Source organism: Oreochromis niloticus, linkage group LG14 (assembly GCF_001858045.2).
Source record: "Oreochromis niloticus isolate F11D_XX linkage group LG14, O_niloticus_UMD_NMBU, whole genome shotgun sequence".
In the NCBI taxonomy this organism is placed as follows: Eukaryota; Metazoa; Chordata; class Actinopteri; order Cichliformes; family Cichlidae; genus Oreochromis; species Oreochromis niloticus.
This window is the reverse complement of record NC_031979.2, coordinates 21,218,598-21,239,281: the sequence shown is the minus strand read 5'-3', so window position 1 is coordinate 21,239,281 and position 20,684 is coordinate 21,218,598. Positions and strand designations below refer to the sequence as shown.

The window sequence follows — 20,684 nt, the reverse complement described above, 5'->3', positions numbered from 1 at the left end:
AAATGCATGTATTGCTCTTCCACATTTTACTACCCATCATAAACACATGAGCTCGGTTTGCCTTTGCTTTGGCCTATTGATTTTAATAAAATCATTAACCGCCTTTAATTTCCCTGCCATATTATTCCAAAGATTTGCCACAGTTTGCAACAATGCAATTAAACAAGCATTTTGTTTTCCTTTTTATTTATTTATTTATTTACAAAACAAGTGCTATGGTGCTTTGGCAGACACGCTAGGTCAGTCAATTACTGGAATTAATCAGCAGCAGTAATATATTCAGCTCCGCTGTTCCTGATTGACAAACAGCAGACCGAAGTCAAGTATACAAAGACAATGCTGCCATAGCCCAGGGCTTAGGCTCTCATGTGGGCATGTGTTGTTGAAGAGTCCCCTCTTCTGGCAGTGAAGCGCAACTGCTGCGTGGCGCTCTCGTCTTCAAGGCTGAAGGAGATGAGCGGAAATCTGCTTCCATTTGCTGGTTTGATTTTCTCTCCCCGTCTTTGGGTCTTAATCAATGAAGTGGACAAACAGCTATTTAGAGCGAACAATAGCCTATTGATTCTGAGCCACTCATCAGCACCGCTGTCTATCTAACTAATTTCAGTAATGAGACGGCAAGTGAGTTTTCTGACTCCTAAGAGCGCCCACACACACACACACACACACACACACACACACACACACACACACACACACACACGTGTGGATGTAATCATGCAAGGACACAAACGCATGCTGACATACATTGGTTTGTCACTATCCATTATTCAAATCTGCAGATGCATAAGAAAAGTTTATTGACTGATTTTTATTTCATTTCCTCGGTCAAAGTAATGGTTGGAGTGCATTTGAGAATCCAGACAGATGCCACCGAGAGATAAAGAAATAACTTAATTTAACGCAGTGCATACTGCGCATTTAATTGTGTCTACTTTTGTTCCTTCTCCTTCCCGTCTCATTTTCTGCGTCTGTTTTCTCTCTATCTGCTTTCACTTCATCCTCCTCTCATCGCTGACAGAGACGCGTTCCTAATGCGGTGACAATCGAGTCGACCTGTTAAATTAATTTGCCAGATAATGTGTCAATATTAAATATCAACTTTGACCTCTCCGAGCTGCAGAGTGCGCTCACCCAGCTAGAGTATTGATTTTTGTCTGCCTCTGAGCTTGCTAGGCCCGCACTCAAAGTCCATTATTTTGGATTTTCTCATGAAATACATATCTTTTCCCGCTGACATCTGACAAACAGCATATGGAAGTCATTTTATCTACCAATAATGTGTTTGTCAAAAAGTCTGAGCTCTTAATGGATTCCTGCAGCACGCACGGACAGCCCAGCAACAGACGGGCCTGCCAAGGAGATGCTAGCAGATATGGAGTGTGTGTATGTGTGCGGATACTTGTCAGTGTGGCTGTTTGTGTGGTGATTGTTTATATAGGGCATTCATGCTCAAAGGACAATAGAGAAGGGGTAATTAAAAAAAAGCGAATTAATGTGCTGAATTAATTGTGGGCCAATCACAGGCATTAGTTTTCATGCGAGCGTGCGGATGCTCGTGCAGTGAGCTGTGGTGTGATAGTGGTGTGAAGGACAGGCCACAGTCTTGAAGAGGATATTGGGCCAGTGTTCAGACTTCATCTAGCAGCCCAGTCAAGGTAATGACTATTTTTGGAGCTGCTGTGCAGTGCGTCTATGCTCGCATCTTCCCGCACAGGATGACAAGCTGATAGTCTGTCATATAGGAAGGCTTAATTCCACTTGTCACTCACTTGTCCAATTCTGCACTGCATTAAAATCAAAACCGAGTTTGTTTGAGTGCTATTATGAACTTTAATAGGGTGTGTGTGTGTGTGTTTGCCTGTGTATGTATGTGTGTGTGTTTGATTGTGTGTGATGCTTTGCTGTGAAAGCTGGAACAAATATTCATTTATTCATTAAACACCAGGGCCATGAATATCTGTTGTGACACCCTTTCTGTAGCTGCTAATGGATTGAATTAATTCCCGCTATTAGCTCCAAATGCACAAAGTGAGAGTGTGTGTGAGCGAGTGTGTAGTATGGACAGATTTATGCAAGCCACAAGTGTAAGTATGTAAGTTTGCGAACACCTATGCATGCGGAAGCACTTGTATCCCGTTCTGTGTGTGTGTGTGTTCACATTTGTGTACTTCTTTTCACGACACAGCCTACATCAGTGCAGCAGAGAAACATGGATGTCTGCTGGATTGACAGATAGAGAGATGGGAGAGTGCAGGAGAGGACGGATGGATGGGGGAGAGAGGGATGAATATTGACTGATCAGTAGAAAGATTGACAGGCAGAGAATAATAGCGGCATTCAGACTTTCTCTTTTTTTTTTCTTCTTTTTTTTTTCCCGTCACTAACTTTCCCGGCACACCTATTTTTGCCCTCCTACGCTACAAAGACTGCTCTCGAATTCTTGAAATGATTTTATTATCTGATATGCAGAATCCTGGTGTGTTTATATCCAAGAGTAATTTATTGAAACCCTTTGTGTCTCTTTGTTTGATTGGACAAGCCCGAGCAAAATACTTTCTGATGCATGAAAACTGTATGAAACCTAATCACATTTAGTCTCCATAATGAAATTCCATTGCAATGAGTTTGTGTTCATATTTTTGATTATTTTAGAATGCATTATCTGAGTGTAATTCACTGTCTGGCTATTATCCTGTTAGTATTTTTTTTTTTTTTCGCTGGCTTTTGTAGGAACTCTTTGCCCTTGGCTAAGCCAAGACTCCTTTTTTTCATGGAGGCCAAGATTAAAATAGGGGAATATCAGATATCTGATATTGTATGTGTCAAAGGGCATTATAAAGAGCCATAGCCCAATCCACATGAAATCTGGTGCCTTTCAGAACATGACAAGGATTGGCTGACACACACGTGTCTGTCTGTGTACATGTGTGTGCGTGCTTTTGTTCATATCTTCTGTCTGTGTTACATGTGTTTCAGAGGGAACTTCTCTGGAGGAACAAGTGCGAAGGATAAAGGACATTGAGGCCATCGAGAGTGATTCTTTTGTTCCTCAGGCTTTCAAATCATCCAGGGATGAAATAAAGGTGCGTTCTGTCTGTCTTTCTCTCCCTGCCCCTCACTGTCTCTAGCTTTTCACTCCGTCTCTTATTGAATTTCCCTCTCTGCAATGCTGTGCCGTCTGTCCAGAGACAGCCCAGACCAAATCAAACATTCCCATTCAGCGCCGTTTGTTCCGACCTGAGACGGTTTCATCAGACGCTCCACTGTTCCGCCGCCTCCAAAGCGGCAGCACCCACACAAAAGCCACAGCAGGCAACAGCCATCCTCTGTCTCCCTCTCTCTGTCTCTTTCTCCCCCCTCTGGTTGTGCAGATGCAGACAAAACACAGAAGTCATTATTGAAATGTTCGTGTCTCCAAAGGAGCAGGAATTCGATTTGTTGGGGCTCATGGCTCTTTTGAAAAGATAGGCGACAACATGTGACAGCAAGCCTGCGCAGACTTTTGTGACATAGCTTGGTGAGTCTGACAAAGGTCAAGACCCGTGTGGTTGCAATTTGAAATGGACTGAGCCAGCGTGCTCTGGCACCAGCGGGCTGCACAGGTTGCACATGCAAAGTATGCTTTCTGTTTTGAGCGCCTTTCACATAAATTTACCAGGATCAGGGATCAATTGTAAAAGATGAACAACAATATTTCATTTTATTTAAATTGCTAAAGAAAATGTTTCTTTAATGAGTTGCTTTTTTAAGAACACTCAGGTTTTAGTTGTAATTTAGTTCAAGTTTAAACCAGCTCTTCTTTTGGGGCAATTATGAGTCAAGTATTACTGATAGATCTTAATAATTCATATTATTTAGGTGTATTTTGGCTATACTGTTCTTTTAAATACACAGATAATTGACCCATTTAAACTATGTTGTCCCAAAATCTCCAAATATGTTTGCCCATAATTGAAATGTATTTCGGCATATCTTCACTCCCTCTTGTGAAGTGGATTTGTTATTTATAGTAGTGTATCTGTGAGTTGAGTTTATTAATGATATATAATTAACTGTTAATGAGGAGAATCCAGTGAAACCTTAAACATCTGCTCCCGTAGCTCATCAGAAATATTTCTCCCCTTTCAAGCAAGTTTCATTGAGTAAAAATGTGAATTCAGCATATTGTTCCCTGGAAAATGTAATGACTGCTTTTACTATCAGATATTTGGCACGGCATGGTGCTTATTAATCGGCATGTTTTAGATCTCGCTTGGATTTGTTTATCCTGCCAAATTATTGTGAAATGGATCTTTCCAGCTGGGTAAACCTTTGCTCTGAGACTGGTATTAGAAGTGTTTGAAACATGAATGGACTTGGCAACGCAATCATTTTGACATGTCATCTTAACAACAAGGACAACAGATTTAAGTAAACAGAAAGAGTATTTTAAAATGTCACATTTCCTTCTATCAGCTTTGACTCCACAGATGAAAATCTAAGTTAAGTAAAGAGCCTCCGTCCTAATATGTGTCTGTACCTGCAACAAAATTAACAAAATGCGTGTGTTGTTGCTGTTTGACCGGCAGGGCTCACCTGTCACAAAGCTGTGTTTTAATATTTTTATATTTCCAGATTTTAAACTTCAGTAATCACGAGCAAAAAAAGAGCTTAATAGACCTACGTGGACTTGTCTTTCTGCTTATTTGATGCCTCACACAAGACACAAGCTGGCTGACATCCTCAGATGAATATATAAGATATCACACTGCCTTATTACATGCACAGATAAATGTATTGCATTCAGGATACAAGCTGATGCTTATCAGTACTCTGCTTTCCTCAGAGATACTGCATTAGGCCAGGGTTTCACTGCCATCTGCTGGAGAAGTGACATATTGCATTTAATGATTGTTTTCTATCACACAATTGTGCATATATAGTCTGGACATGTTCTGTTTATTCAAATCTATATAGTGTTTTTTACATTGTTTGCAGGAATCCTGAAACTGCAGTTGTGAAAGTTTTTGTTTTGGTCCTCTGGACCTTTCTGGAACTTTGGTAATTCATTTAACTTTTTTTTTTTGTACACTCAGGCAAGTCTCTGTGCTCATTTTAAATTTTTTGTGTGTGTTTTTGTGTATTCCTGTGAATACAGACTGAGCTGCCTGAGGTGAAGCAGGAGCCAGAGAGGGCATATTCGCAGGACGTCACACTTCCCACGTCAATAGTATACAGTGACACTGACACGCTTGCTCATCCAAGTGTAAGTTCTCACCAGGCAAACCCTTCCGCTGTTTTCCTCTGCTACAGTATGACCCACAAGCTGTCGTTCTTCTCCATAACAGCCAAATTTTTAACAGCCTCCGAGCTAGTGAGGAGTTTCTAATCCTGAGGCGTCGCTGAAGTTGATCATGTCATTTGTGTCGCTTGAATTTATCGATTTGTGGACAAACTTTGTAAAGTTTTTATGTTAAAAATGCTGCTGCTGTCATCACCACTAGATACACCACTCCTGCATATAGCAAGCAGGACACTGTAGTACAGCAGTTTAGAGCCGCCTAACATCACCTCCTCCTCCTCTTCTGCCGACCAACGATGAAAAACGAGAAGGAAAACTTTAAACTCCAATAACGCTCCCTGGGGCTTCCCAGTCATCTATCTCCACTGGGGAAACTAAGTTATGTTTTGATGTATGCAGATAACCCCCATCACACACACACACACACTCTTACATACGCACACAGTGCCCCCCAGCCTAATCCGCACACATACACACCCTTAGACAGGCTGATGTATGGTAGCAATATGCCCCAGGCGGGCCCCAGCCCCAGCTCCAGCTCCAGCTCTACTTCCAATTAGAACAGATGAGTCCCATTAGCCCAGCTCAGATACTGTCATCCCACACACACAGCCTCATTAGCACCATGACACCAGCGCAGGGCCGACAGACAAGAACTCACTGGTGCTGAATCTAACACGGAGCTAACATGCAGTGCAGCTGTAAGCAGCGTAGGTTAGGAATGAAGGATTGGCATGCCCGGGGTTTGCGCTGCAATCTGCATAATAATGGACACATATCACCACATAGATGTACAGTATGTACACATAGTCAGCATGTCAACATTATCTCTCACCCTCACACAAACACATGCAGTGAATATAGAAATGATCTTCCAATTTTCCCCCTATGTCTCAGCGCCTTGCTTCACAGCCTCACAGTCATTATGTTACTTTGTAATAAACAGATGCCTTCATTCATCAGGCACTTGCAGCAGCAGTTTTTATACCCCACTTGCAATCAATATCATTACTGCTGGTGAAGTACTGAGGTGAATGCAAGTCGCTTGCGTTGGTCTTTTCTATCACCAGGCTTTTACATCCACCTAGGTCTATGGGACAAGAGGAGAGTTACATGGTTTTTTTTTGTTTGTTTTTTAAGGTTTTTCTAATGTGCATTTAGGGCTGAGTAGATAGAAAAGGACTGATATGATGTGTAAGGTGCCCGAGACTTCACTGGTGTATTTCAGCATCATTAATCTGTCCACATGGGTCTCAGCGAGCAGCACAGACTACTCCATGTCGTGCTCTCTTACTTACAGGGAAACTTAACTGATTTATTTCTGATTTATTTTCATTCAGGATGTAGGGTCACCTGGAGCTGGTGACTATGTTAAGATTGATTGATTGATTGATTGATTGATTGATTGATTGATTGATTGATTGATTGATTGATTGATTGATCGATCGATTTTGGATTCTGTGGTGGCCAATCCATGTGTGAAAATTGTTTCATGCTTCCTGAACCCCTCTTTTATAATTTTAGGCTAATAAATCCTGGTTTTTCATCTTGGAATGTGACAGAAGAAAAAAAATCAGTTGATAGAAAATCCCTGTCCTTCACTAAATTCATGTTTTCAGCTGATCTCATTTTATTTGGATGCGCGATGCTGCTCTACCCAGATCTAACCAACTGGAACAACCCCCGATCATAACACTGCCCCCTACAGGCATGTACAGTAGCCATGAGGCATGATATTTCTCTCCTTACCCCATGCACCCACCAATCTGGAAGCAGGAACATCTGGACTCATCCAACCATGTGACCTTTTTCTTTGCTTCAGAATCCAATCTTTATGTTTCATACCAAATCAAAGTCTTAGCCTCACTGATAAGTGTGTTGTTGTGTTTTTTTAATACCACACAGCTGTTTAGTGAGTTTTCTTCACATGGTATCTGTGGAAAAGTGCTTACTTTCACCATTAAACATAGCTTTCTCGCATCATTAGATTTTTTAATGACCACATTTATTCTTTGAACAAGATAGTTCACCGCTATCCTTCCAGAGTTTAATAATGGGTTTTACAGGTCATAACACAATGTTAGTAGTTTGGCATGTATCAAGAGATTTTTCAGTGTATGCTAGTGTCTTCCAACATGGTTGTTTAAGAGTGTTTAAAGTTCCTTCCTGCTTTCTCAGATAAATCCAGGTAGAAGCTTTTTTGGCTAGATGTTGCATGTTGCAGTTGGCATTAAATATCACCAGTTTTTTTTTTAAAATTAAGCATATTTAGCTACATGGCAATGTGTTTCTTTTTTTTGTAGGGCTCTACATATTAGATATTAAATATTAGATTAGATACATAGACATATTTTCTGCCAGACAAAAGCCAAATCAGGGACAATCTCCTCTGTGCTTTAACCTGGACCTGAGCACAGCTAGGAGCATTTGCTCCGCAGACATTAGTGATCTTTAAGGAATGAGCCAACTTAAAAGATTGGAGATGTACTAGGACGCTAATCCATGCAGTGGCTTAAAAACAATTAATAAAATCTTCAAATGGATTTGAAAACTCTGGCAACCAGTGTAGGGATGCTAGTATGGGAGATATTTAGTCAGTTAATAACCGTGCTGCAGTGTTTTGGACCAGCTGTACTTGGCTAACCAACCGCAAACTGACACCTGAATAAAGAAGAGTACAATAATCAAGTCGAGACAAAATAAATGCATGGGTAGTTCTCTCAAACAGAGGAATGGCTTCACTTTTGCAAAGTAGCCTTAGATAAAATAAGCTATCTTTAATAACAGCATGTCAGGGTCAATTCAAATAAATCCACTGCCACACATTTCATACACTGGATTATGTGATCATTGAGAGGGATTACTTCCATATCACTTTTCTTTTTTTAAAGATGCATATAGATTTAACTCTTAAATATCTGTGTATTTGATGGATTGGTAAAATCAATTTTTTTTTAAGAAAAGATTCTGTGGTTTTTATTTCTCAGGTGTGAGAATTTTCGTTACAGAAATCAAAATCAAACTGTTTTGTGCTGTTTCCGTTTGGTCATAGTTATTGAGGATTTCAATTTCTTATTATCAGATAAAATAATTTTTTTTTTTTTTATTCTACTGTGATTTCTTCTCAATCACAGTGACTTCACACTCTACACTCTAACAAAATCAAAGAAAATGATTGTATGGTTTCATAGCAGTCCATAGTACCGGTGTGCCTTTGTCTTTGTGTTTACTAACATATCCTCTCTTTGCTGGTCTGCAGTTGTTTTTGGATAAGGAGAAGGCTGAGGAGCTGTGGCTGCTAAGGCTGATCTCGCTGCGACAGGAGAGGCTGATGGGAAGCCCCGTGCCCTGAGCATCATCGGTGACCCGAGAGGTCTTTCCTGTTCCCAGGACAATTTCAGTCTCCGTTTGAACCTCATTCATATAGTCATGTTTGGTTTTATTTTATTTTAGCCCCTGTCATATTTTCTCATGTTTCAGGACATCACAGTATGTTTTTATCCCCCTTCCTCTAATTTCTCTTAGTAATTATACAGACTAGTGAGACTTTGCACAAATAAACATTTTTTGGTTTCAATGTGTGCTGTTTGTGTGTGTGTTTGTTAAGATCAGCGCTTTTCTTTTGTTTTTACTCATTTCATATTTAATGAAGGGAAATCTTACTGCCAGTTAAGGTCCAAGCTCTAACTAGCTTAACTGAGGTCCAGGCTCTTGAGAGGCCAAACTATGGCTGACAGCAGCCTATTGTGTGTGTGTGTGTGTGTGTGTGTGTGTGTGTCTGGTTTGGGGTTTTTTGTTTGTTTTTTCCCTATCCAGATATGCTTTTACTGCACTGGTAGTGTGTTTGGGATCATTGTTATTCTGAAAAATGACACTGTTGCCAGTCAGGTGCTTTCCACATGTTATTTCAGCATCGATCAAAATTTTCCATTAACTTTTTCCAATATCTCCAACACCACCGGTTGAAATGCAGCACCACGCAATGACAGCACCACCATGTTTTACAGATGGCTGTAGATACTTACTGTCTTTGCTGAGTCATTTATGTGTACCACTGGACCCAACACTGGTTCATCCCTTCAGTTAGGTACCTGACTGAAAGTAAGTGGAAAAAGCAGCTAACCCCCAAAGGAAAACTTTGAGAGAGCATCTGGAAGCACGGAGAACTACTGATCAAGACCACTTAAAAAAATTCCAAGGAAGTCTGGCTCCTTGGAAGTAAAATAAAAAGAAGTGAGGGTGAGCTACACAGTGCTGTAACTGTTTGTTTGTGCAAATGAAAGCTGTCTTGTGATTTTGTGTGAATGAAGTAGAATTGGACGTGACATGAAAGAAACAACACGAACTTGTGACATTTTGCATTTTATTTGTAAGGCTCCAAATTACACCATGGAGGGTTGCATAAGAATGCACCCTCTTCTCTCATCTGCCTAGGGCCTAAATATATATATGTATAGATACACACACACATATATATATATCAGATGTGTGCTTCTTAGTTATTTATGTTTGTGTTTGTTTTTAGTGCTGTATCCATGTTTCAGCAAGATTGGATCCAAGTCAGGGTTGAGTCTACACTCAGGTCTATTTGTGGAACCGCCAGATGGTAATCTATATTGCTTCTAGGATCCACTGTGTCACTCAAGTACACTCCAAATAGTGAGTGTAGCGATGAAATAATAAATAAGAATGTGTGATAAACTAAGCGACAAAATTAAGCTTGCCTGTGTGGGCGCTTGCATGGGGTCAAGTACAACTTTTACTTGTGTGCATGGCCTCCTGGCATGTTCTGGGATAGGGTTACTGTTTAAACAGAGCCACTCTTACAAATGTCTTCCAAGAATCACTCCAGCAGATGCTCCAGAGAGTTCCCTCATGTCACCAATATGTCTACTTTTTATGTTCTTTAGTGGCATAGCTTGCTGTATGAATGTAACAGCTCCGTGTGTGAATAAGTCGGATAAACACACTTCAACTTTTTGCAGCAACGTACATTAACAGGATAAGAAACTTCAATTTTTTTCAAGAAATTTCGAGAGTTGCGTTGCCATAGCAGCCAGCCACAACAGACAGCGCGCGGAGAGAACCCGTTCGACCCCCATGATGAACCAGCCAGTTCGAGGGACGGATTCGTACCACGTGGTCTGCCGTCAGCGCGTCTTTGCTTTTAAAAATCAGGTTGCCTGTCATCGCCTCCATAGTAACGATACCGAGGCTGAGCGGGGGGGCTCCGGACACCTGTGGCGGATTTTTTTCTAGAAAACCTTTACCGCTTCGAAAACACCTGAAAATGTTCAACAGCAGTCTCAGGGAGTTTGATGAAGATCCGTTCGTCTCGTGAGTAACTGAACCAGTGTGTTAAATGTTTCTGAAGAGCTGTCACTGTTCAAATCTGTTGGGTTTTTAGTTTGGAAGTCTTGCTAAGTCTCTGCATTCGTGTATGTATTTGTCAATTTATCACGCGGATGAACAGCAGTGGGAATATTGTTTTTATTAAAAGCTGTCATTGGCACATTAGACCTAACTAAATTACCTGTGTTATCTGTTGTTCGGTTAATTAGATGTGCAACTTACAAGATAATAACAGCCTGATAGTTTTCTTTGACTTAGTCATGTTACTGCCAATCTGCACTGAACACAGTAACTATTATTGTGATATGATACAGTTTTTAATAAGTTTAAGTTGCTATAGTTGGTTTTAATGTGAACCCCTTTACTTGTTAAAAAATAAATACAAGGGCGTTACTTTGTGTCCATATTTGTTTTTGATGCAGCTTTCTATCATTATAAGGAAGAGCCAGTGCAGTTTGCAGAAAGTGTAGTATAGTGTCTACACTGGCACTGTGCTATCACTTAGTTAGGGCAGCCACACTTGACCCGACTTCTAAGTCAAGTGTTAAAGGTGGCTAAAATTATATTAGGAGTCCTTCGTAGTGTGTTGTCTTCAGTAAAGACTTTGTCTATAATGAGTTTCAAGCTGATGTAACTAAAAGATGTGAGTCATTCTGACATGTAAACATAAATCTTTTTTTATTTGTGTTTTTTCTTTTCCTTTTCTTTTCCTTAGCGAATATTGAGATGCACTTTGTCTTTACTGTTTCTTCCTTTCCCACAGGGATCCTTTCCGTGCACATAGGGAGCATATGCGGCAGATGATGCGTAGCTTCTCCGAGCCTTTCGGTGGGGCCCTTATGCCAAGTCTAATGGATGGGAGAAACCGTGGCCACGAGATGATAGAACATCCTAGTTCATCCCATCCACTGAGAAACGAACACAGGGTGAGAAAGTGTTTCGTCAACTTGTAAACTCAGCTAACGTGTAATAGACACCAACAGTTTAGCTCTACAAGGGAAATGAATGAAGCCGCTGCTTAAGTGTAACACTTATGATCTGTGAGTTTATAACCACAGATGGCTGGTATTTTGAGTTTACTAAGGCTATACTGGAAGCCTGCCACTGGCACCTCTCACTGAGGTATGGGGCCATGTGAGTCTTTGGTTTTGTGAAAGGGCAACCCCCTTGGCCTCTCTGGACAGTTATATCTAGCCCTGAAGAGCCCTATTTATAGTGCATTGTTCCACTGACACACTGCTTTCTTGCAAAAACATGCACAGTCTTAAAGCTTGAAAACTCCAAGCCATATGACTCCCAAAGAATTCTGCTTTTCTCTGCTGAAGATAAGTGTTTATTTAGATATTACTTTAGCTGGTCTTTCATCATTAAATACAAGTGCTTTCCCCAATAATCTTTTATTTCATGCAATTTGTCTTATCACCTGAGCGTAAGGCCATGGCTTTGCAACATATTTCCTCAAGGTATGATGGTTAGACAGTATTCATTGACCAGATGTTTGCTCTAGAACTTTTTGATGTTAACTGTCCTCGATGTAATGAATTAACGAGTAGATAGGCCAGGGGTTAGTTTAGACTTGCTACTGCACCCGTTAACCTTTTCCAAATCGCCCCGCCACTGCCTGCTTTTAGTCAAACTTAGTTCCCGTCACCTGCTTTAATCCCACTACCTCATGAGAGCCTGTATTTATATCCTCGATAATGACTTACATCAGAAGCCTGCCCTCAATCGCCAGCTGTCTGCTTTTTCTTTATTAGCACCATACCTTTAACTAGCTAATGCCAGCTGAGAGGGAAGCTCTGACAACTTGTCTAATGAGAGTGGAAAGGAAGTCTGCCACAACTATCTGCACGCACAGCCTGTAGACCACCTTGAGCTTAAAACACTGAAAAGACAGAACCACCAGGTGATCTGGGTTTTCTTCAAGCAGTGGAGGCACTGCAGGGGGTCATGGACACAAGGCAAATCCTAAAAAGTGGGACTGACGGATTGCTCTGCACTGCTTCACCCTCTTGTTTAAAGCTTCAGCCTGCAGAATAAATAGGAGAGAGGTTAGGTTAGGTGAGCGGAGGTGTGGTTCTCTACAGAGTGGCTGCTTCACCAGATCTGAGTCAATCTTAGGTTGGTCAGGGGCCTTGTTAGAGCTGTGCAGTTCCGGGAAAAACACCCACTCATAACTTACAAAGCCCAGGAACACAAACATGGCCCTTCAAGCTTCTTGAATTTAGGTCTGTGGGAGAATATAAGTATAGCGTCCAGAAACAAATCTTTTAAAAAAATTGCTTTTTTTTCTTTTAATCAGACTTTTTTTTATGTCCCAGTGACTACTGGAGTTAACTTTAACTTTGGATAATGCTTCCTAATAATCGACCAAAAGATGACTGCCAAGTGGTGAGACTTGCTTCTAGTTTCTAGAAGATTTCTTCTTTGGTCAAGTAATTGCATCTTGCTGTGCCCTACCTCACACGCTGGTTTTGAGCCCATCATGCACCATGTCATATTTCTCCCAGCTTTTGCTTGGAATCCTACCATCATCCAGATATGTGCAGTGTATGCTGATGTGGATACAACACCTCATGGAGACCCAGAAAAGTTAGAAGGAAGTACCACAAACTGACAGACTAAAGAAGTGGCTTTCAGCTTGTACTCTGCTGAGATGTCAAATCTGACAGTGTTCCAAACACAGGGTTTTGAAAAGCCTAACTGGTCCAGGAGCTCATCAGCCTGGGGCACTGAATAAACATCGAACGGTGGATCTTCATTCACCCTGTTATAGTCTACACATAACAGAACAGACACTTCCTCCTTCAAGTCAAGAACAAGAAAGGGGCTACACTGAAAGCTGTTGTGCTGCTCTGTTGTTTCCTTCAACAGCAAATATGGCTTACAGGTTCTCTTACACTGTTTTGTTAAAACAACAATCAGAAGACCTACTTTGTGGTAAGACATATGAAATTAAGTCTCTGCTTTGCCTCATTTATCTGAAGATAAAGAGAAATGCTGCCCAAGAGTGGTCTGAAGCTGTGGAGCTGTGTTATTGTCTTTGCAGTGGCTTGTATGTACAGATGTCACGGACACTCGGTTTATTCATTGTTGCTCTTTTCATCCATCTGTTTGGCAGAATGTGCCTTGGCAATGCTACCGCAATTAGCGGCTGCACGACAGACAGCTCACTCTCTCCCTCTAACTGTTCTCCAATATCACAGGCACAAATGTGCACGCAAAAATACATCATTAAAACATCTTCGCAAGCATAATTACGCGCCGTCGCAGCTTACAAAGTAACATGGATGCAATGGCACACACACACTGACAACATAAATGCTGGAAGGCTTGTACTTCTTGTGTTCGCTTACCAAGCATTAGATTCTCAGCAGGACAATAAGTCCTGCCTTACCTTCCATGGCTGCTTTGAGTACTCACATTTCTCTGTCGCTTGCCAATATCAACCACCGGGTTTATATTACATTTCAAAACACGTCTTCATCTAGGCATTTGTTTACAAAAGTATCACTGACAATCAAGCCTCACTGTAATTCTACGGTGGTTCTGTTTAGTTAGGGTTACAAAGAGATGTGGTAACTACCAGCGGAGGAGCTCGTGTGAGCTCTTTTTGTTGCTGATTAATATTCTGTTTACGCTGAATAAAAAATCTATAGAAATGTAGAAAGTTAACTTTATTCACCTATTAACGTTAATCACCTGACTCAGTGCCTCTTTACCTTCTCTGTAGTCGTTTAGCTCTGAGAGAACAAATTTAACAGAAAACTTTCTGGTGATTTATCACTTCTTTGGTTCCTGCAGCCTGCCTCGGGATGCAAAGTTGTAGGTTTAATATCAAACAGACAGACAGAAAAGATCAATTTTCAGCTATCCACCAGCCAAAAATAATGTGTAACATGTAGACCACATTATTTTTCACCCTCAGTCTCTCCTCTGCTCAACCCTGGTCTAAATATAATGCTGGCAGATATGTAACTGGCATTTATTAGTTCATAGATGCCACTGTGGGATAAAAATGGCTGTGGGGGCCTCATAGATACGGGTCAGGAGCATTTTACATCAGCTTGACCTTTGAAAAGAGCTGAGAGAGCAGCCTTGGACTCTGGGCCCGCTGTGAGATTCCTGTCCTCAGTGGTCCACCCTGCCCACTGAAGCCTTCCTAGAATGAAGCTCAGTTTCAGTGTTCAAGCCACACTAATCTCTGGCAATGCGACCCAATTACACTTGGAACACAAGTCACTCAACACCCCACTGATCACGCACAATACCACTGTGCATCACACTCACTGAAAATCCATTGGCACACATCATGATGGCAGTTGAGATGTTTATCCAGGGTCAAAGGGTCACAAACACCTGTGATTTTGGTCGAGGGAACACAGACTCTGAATGAAGCCTGCAGGCTGGCCCCTCCTGGTTTCTCACTCCTTACACTTCCAGAAGGTTCAAGGCCTTGAACGGCTGTGCTTTGAGCTATGTGGGGAGTTGTGTGTGACCGTGTCAAGGGCTTACTTACTGATTTAAGAAAATCTAACAGCTACTGGCAATAACCACAGCAAACACATGGAAAGTCTACAGTTTTTGTATGTAGCAACATATCACTGAGCTAGAACATGTATGTACAGTTGTTGTCCAAAGTTTACACACACTCATCATGGACATCAATGTCATGCTAATTTGGGGCTTTTAATGATTTGTTTGAACTGTTTTCTTTCCAGGGTAAAATGATCGTACAGCATACAGATTTTCTCTACCCCACATTGAGTCAAAAGAAAGCATATAGGCTCAAATAATACATACACTCACGTAAATCATTTAATGAGTAGTGCTGAAGGTTCTACAATGTCTTTCAACTTGATGAGGCCAACTACATTTGAACTTACGATCACAGCTGTATAATGCAGACATTTTTACTATTACTGTTCCAAATTATTCAAATATTGTGTGTGAAGTTGTGTTGCTAAACTGGTGTTGTTTGACTCCTCAGGATATGAGCCGGTCGTTGTTGCCGTTTGGTGGGATTGACAGTACGGTCAGTAGAGTTCTCTATTGTTCATTAAAACTCATGTGGCTTTCTCATATATAGGCTATGTGCGTGCTCTTAAGTCTGTAACTAGTTCTTTCCACTACTCTTTGTTCAGGAACAAGCGCTCGCCGACCATTTCTTCTGATCCATTTATATGCCACTACTCCATGCTATTAACTTCTGCCAACTCTCTGCAAAAATGTCTTGTCCTTGTCTCTCTATGCTCTCCTTTTTTCTCTTCTGTTTTCCCTCACCCTGTAACCAGTTGTAATGGATGGTTCCTCACCAGTCCCCTAAACCCTGAGTGTTTACTCATAACGTATTGTTTGGGGTTTCTCCTTAATGTTTTATGTTGGTTACCTTAAAATATTAAGCAAGAAGTAAAACTGAATTGAACTCCAAATTTATACTATCACATTACTCTTTCAAGGCTTTAACATTTTAAAGTCAAAGTTAATCATGAAATGGTGTTTGGGAGATGATTAGTAACATAAATATTATTGTGGTGCTAGATTACACCTAAACATATACATTACTTGTAACAATACTCAGAATGCATGAAGGCAGAGTCTATTTTTAAACTTCTGAAAAAAATACAAAGAATAATTCCTATGAAAACGCCATGACCAGTATGTGGAATGACTGGCGGGTTGCTTTAGGAGTTTTACATAATCTAGTTTATAACTAGATGATGACGCCAACTGTGGCATCATCATCGTTGTTTGGCACAAGATTATGTCTTTACTCTGAGAAGTTATAAGGATGTAATAGTGGTTTGCAGTTTCTGAAGTACAAGACTGATGATGCGTCTGTTTCTGTAAGATCTGGGTCGATTTAATTAGGGGAAAACCTGGCTTGACAAAAGCAGCACAGAAACAGTTGAAGTTATCCACTTTTAATATCTCTAATCAAGAAAAATCCAGATTAAGGAATCCTCTGCTGTACTTGCTTAAACTTTTGTCACGAATCCCAGGAGGTAACATGATACAGTATGGTGAAGTGATAAAATGTGTCCCGGGCAGCACATGTGTAAGATACATTTAGCGCAGTGAAGTCCGTACATGTATGTTTGTACGCATGCTGCGGCTGTTTATGAGCTGAAAATGTTTTGTGACCCAGTGGCATGTGAGCCCAGCCATCAAATGACTGTTATTATTTTCCCGTTGTGTCTGCGCAGGACTTGATGAGAAACCCTTTCGGTGTGTTTGACAACATGATGGCCAGCATGAGAAGCAGGATGGAGGGAATGCACAGAAACCTTGTGAGTTTACGTTCAGCCTCTTCCTTCTTGGTTTTCTCAGACTCACAGTCGCGGCAGATTGCTGCCCCTCCCTGAGCCTGTTTCTCTTGGCAGTTTCTTCCTGTTAAAAAGGAGTTTTTCCTTCCCACTGTTACCAAGTGGTTGCTAATAGTGGGTTGTCCGATTGTTGGTGTTTTCTCTCTATTAACTTACAATATAAAGTGCCTTGAGGGAACTATTGTTGTGATTTGGCACGATTTAACTAAAACTGAATTGATATTGAAAATTATGTTATACAAAAGTAGATTGCCTGACAGTATTTGTTTCTGTGTGTTTCAGGAGAATATGTCTGCAGATTCAAACACCCACTCATTTAGCTCCTCATCAGTAATGACATATTCAAAGGTTGGAAATGAGCCTCCCAAGGTCTACCAAGCAACCTCGTCAACACGCTGTGCCCCAGGAGGGGTAAGTAACCCTGTGGATGTATTACTGTACTATATTATATCAAAACTAAATGCATGTTAGTGCTGTAAGTTTCCTGTCCAACATGAGAAACGTCTACACTTTAACTGTCATATACTCAATATGAGCTTGTTTTATTGGAATTATTACAGCTTTCCTTGTAACTCCTATGTCGCATGACTTTAATGATATGCGCTTATTTTTAACGCGCCCCAGATCAAGGAGACCCGGCAAGCAATCAGAGACTCTGAGAGCGGTCTTGAGAAGATGAAAATCGGACACCACATCCAGGACCGGGGGCATGTTGTTGAGAAGAAATACAACAAGAAAACAGGAGAGAAGGAGTTCAACCAGGACTTCCAAAATATGGATGAATGTATGTTATAACTTTCCTATTTCTGTATGTAAAGGCTGCAAAAATGTATTCTCCCTCTATGTTTTTTAAGCGTGCCACCATAGTTTTATGGTGTGTTTGGATAAGTTGGTAACACTTTATAATACGACCCACGACTAAGGGTGTAATTCCCCTGTAATTAAATGGAATTTCCATGTATTTTATTTGAAATTTTACTTATACAAAAACTTAAAAGTAGATACACTACAGTAAGGCTGCAACAAGTCAGATTTTTACAAGAAACAAAAAACTATACACGAGTAAATGTAAGTAATTTTGCTTGATACATAAGTATTTTTAAGTATTATGTAATGTCAGATATTTTACTGGAAATGAGACATAAAATATACTAAGCAATTTTCTGTAGTGTGTAATTTTATCATAATTTTGTGGAACAACAAAAAACATTGCAAATTTGTAATGGAGTGGATTCATCTTTAATAACATTACTTATGCATTACTTAAAATTACTTACAATGTAATTATTTCTTTGTTTTCTTTAAAAGAAAATCTGACTTGTTGTTTTTGTGTATCTACCTTGAAGTATCTGTAGGTAAATAAAATACATTGTAATTCCAAATAACATACACTGAAATTCCGTTTAATTACAGGGTAATTATATCCTTAGTGGCGGGCTGTATTATAAAGCGTTACCAACAAGTTCCATGAAAACTTTATGTTTAAAAAAGATTTCAGATAAAAATGTTATACTACTATGAAATGCCATTGTTTAGGTCTTTCTAGGCCCTGAGTCTGCCTAACATGATAATAATTCCTTACTCTCAGCTGAAGCACAGTCTTTTGATGATGAGTGGCAGCAGGAGGTGTCCAAGTTTCAGCAACCCGGGCCCATGTCTCGCTTGAACGAACCACAACCCCGTGTTGTTCACCAGGCAGCCCTCACCGGCCCTGAGCAGGCCCACAGGTTGGATTACATGTAGTGCTGAAGACAGTTGAGAAATTCCAGATCACCATCAAATGACAAACATATGGAAGATACGTATTTATTTTTTTGTCTTTGTTTTGGTGTTTCCTGCAGAGACCAACCAAGGAGCAAGGCTAAAGGAAAACAGAAAAAGTAAGAGCTCAGGGACGATGAAGCAGTGTGCAATAAAGTTGTTGTTTTTTTAAAACAGCATACAGTACAAACTGGTGCCCTTCTTATCCATAAACAGAGTCAAACCACTGACCTTGATTTTAAAAGGTCAAGCTCTGTCTGGTTTTTCAATATTTTGGCTCAGTTACTTACATTTCACACTACTGCTGCACATTTTCAGAAACATGCCGCACAACTATGAGAATGCTAAAACCTTTTCAGCACTTAGTTTGAATCGGTGCACTATTTACTACACATAAATGGTAAGGCGTTTGGCACTACACGAGACAAAAGAATTAATAAACACTAGAAAATGTTTATATCTCTGGGGTATTAATGATATAGAAATGTAATGCATTGAAATTGCAAAAGCAGTTATAGTGTACTTTGAATATGCTTGGTTTCATTATATTTTTTTTCCTTGTGGATGTAGTGATGTCATCATATAGAGGTAACACATTCAATACGCAGTTGATTTCATCAGTTTCTCTTATTGTCTTTTTTAATATTGTCATGCAGCCAGACCGGAGAGAACATAGTGAATTACTGAGCTGTGTGGAATGCGCTAATGCACTTAGATCATACCTGTTTTGTCTGTGATTATGTTGTCTTGTACCTGATGCGATAGATGTACTTTATCTGCTGTAATCTATGTAAAAAGAACTATTACCCATCTCTTTTTATATTATTAATTTGGTGTTGTCTCGCTTTTCATGTGATGAACTCCGTTCTGCATTGCACAAACTGTCGACGTGTGAATTTTTCTCAGTGATTTGTGTATTTTTACGAGCTTTAACAGTGAAGAAAATGTATCAACTGAAAATAAAAATGATAAGACTAATCTGGTGGGGTTTTTTAACTATATACAAACAAGGTTATCCTCAGTATTTGGAAGTCAGTCTGAATACTGAATAACTAAAAAAAATACATATGTTTGGTGTAGCCCTACAAAAGGTTCAGGAGCATAAGCCAGTGTTGTAATGAACCCCTTGTCTCTAGGAGTGACCTGGGCTGGTATTTTTGGATCTAAGCACTTGTCAGTAGCTCAGATTGGTCTGAGATGTTACACAGCTGCAAGCGTGCCTCTCACATGTTTCTATATCAGACCGCATACATCCCAGAGCTTCAGCTACAATTGGAAGAAGCTGCAGTAACCTGACCTGTTAACAAAGTCCTCATTTACCCTCTGAATACACAGCACAAGGGCCAAAAGAGCATGATGGTGTGTAAATATCGAGTGCTGTGCAAAAGTCTTGAGACACCTTTCATTTCATTATATTTTGCTTCCAATGAGCCAGACCTTTACTGAAGAGCTCTGTACATTGGCTGCTTTTTCAATCATTTTCAGTCCAGTCCTTATGCCTGAACCATTTTTTTAAAAAGTGCTTTTTTTTGTTAAGCCACTTAACACTGACTTATGAGTTATTCAAGCACAAAGGCACCATATTCTTCACAGACAACTAAGCAAAGCAATTTTAAATATTATCTTTAGGCACTTTGTCATTAGCAGCCTGTCATAAAAACACAATTTATTCACATTTCTTTAGCTGAATCTATGAAAAATCCCAACAATAACATATGTTGACATTAAATACTATTTTTTCCACCAACAAAGTGATCCCCAAAGAAATATTAACAGAAAACTTGCATATTTCTGCATTGTGTCCAGCTTGTCCTTCAAAAAATTAGGAAACTGGATAAGTGAGAGACAAAAGAAGACGTGACAAGCTTAAAAAAAACTAATTGCAGCAGGGGAACGGTATCTGAAAGTCACATCCTTAAGAAACATGAAAAATTTCAGCAAATGTTTGGTACAAATCATTG

General features: G+C 40.1%; 2 protein-coding genes across 5 annotated transcripts in view; both read left to right on the top strand.

Moving 5' to 3' along the window:
• Window positions 1-8,861, top strand: part of rsrc1 (arginine/serine-rich coiled-coil 1) — a 120,957-nt gene extending 112,096 nt beyond the window's left edge. For all 3 annotated transcript variants that reach the window (XM_025898480.1, XM_003450817.5, XM_005455791.3), the window contains exons 8-10: window positions 2,980-3,086; window positions 5,141-5,248; window positions 8,544-8,861. In XM_025898480.1, the coding sequence (XP_025754265.1) occupies window positions 2,980-3,086; window positions 5,141-5,248; window positions 8,544-8,636 (308 nt within the window). In that variant the 3' untranslated portion in view covers window positions 8,637-8,861. The remainder of the gene's footprint in view (window positions 1-2,979; window positions 3,087-5,140; window positions 5,249-8,543) is intronic.
• Window positions 8,862-9,002: 141 nt separating this feature from the next.
• mlf1 (myeloid leukemia factor 1) lies at window positions 9,003-19,701 on the top strand. 2 transcript variants are annotated; one of them, XM_003450853.5, is made up of 8 exons: window positions 9,003-10,621; window positions 11,400-11,562; window positions 15,627-15,671; window positions 16,843-16,926; window positions 17,245-17,373; window positions 17,587-17,746; window positions 18,551-18,689; window positions 18,804-19,701. In XM_003450853.5, exons 1-8 carry the CDS (start codon window positions 10,575-10,577, stop codon window positions 18,844-18,846), a joined length of 810 nt encoding a protein of 269 aa, XP_003450901.1. In that variant the 5' UTR covers window positions 9,003-10,574; the 3' UTR covers window positions 18,847-19,701. The 2 variants fall into 2 exon arrangements, with proteins under 2 accessions (XP_003450901.1, XP_005455850.1); XM_005455793.4 differs by lacking the exon at window positions 15,627-15,671.
• The last annotated feature ends 983 nt before the right edge of the window (window positions 19,702-20,684 follow it).

Coding starts and splice junctions, on each gene's coding strand:
- mlf1 (XM_003450853.5), top strand. CDS start 10,575: ATGTTCAACAGCAGTCTCAGGGAGTTTGATGAAGATCCGTTCGTCTC. Junction 10,622..11,399: donor GATGAAGATCCGTTCGTCTC/GTGAGTAACTGA, acceptor CCTTTCCCACAG/GGATCCTTTCCGTGCACATA. Junction 16,927..17,244: donor AGGGAATGCACAGAAACCTT/GTGAGTTTACGT, acceptor TGTGTGTTTCAG/GAGAATATGTCTGCAGATTC.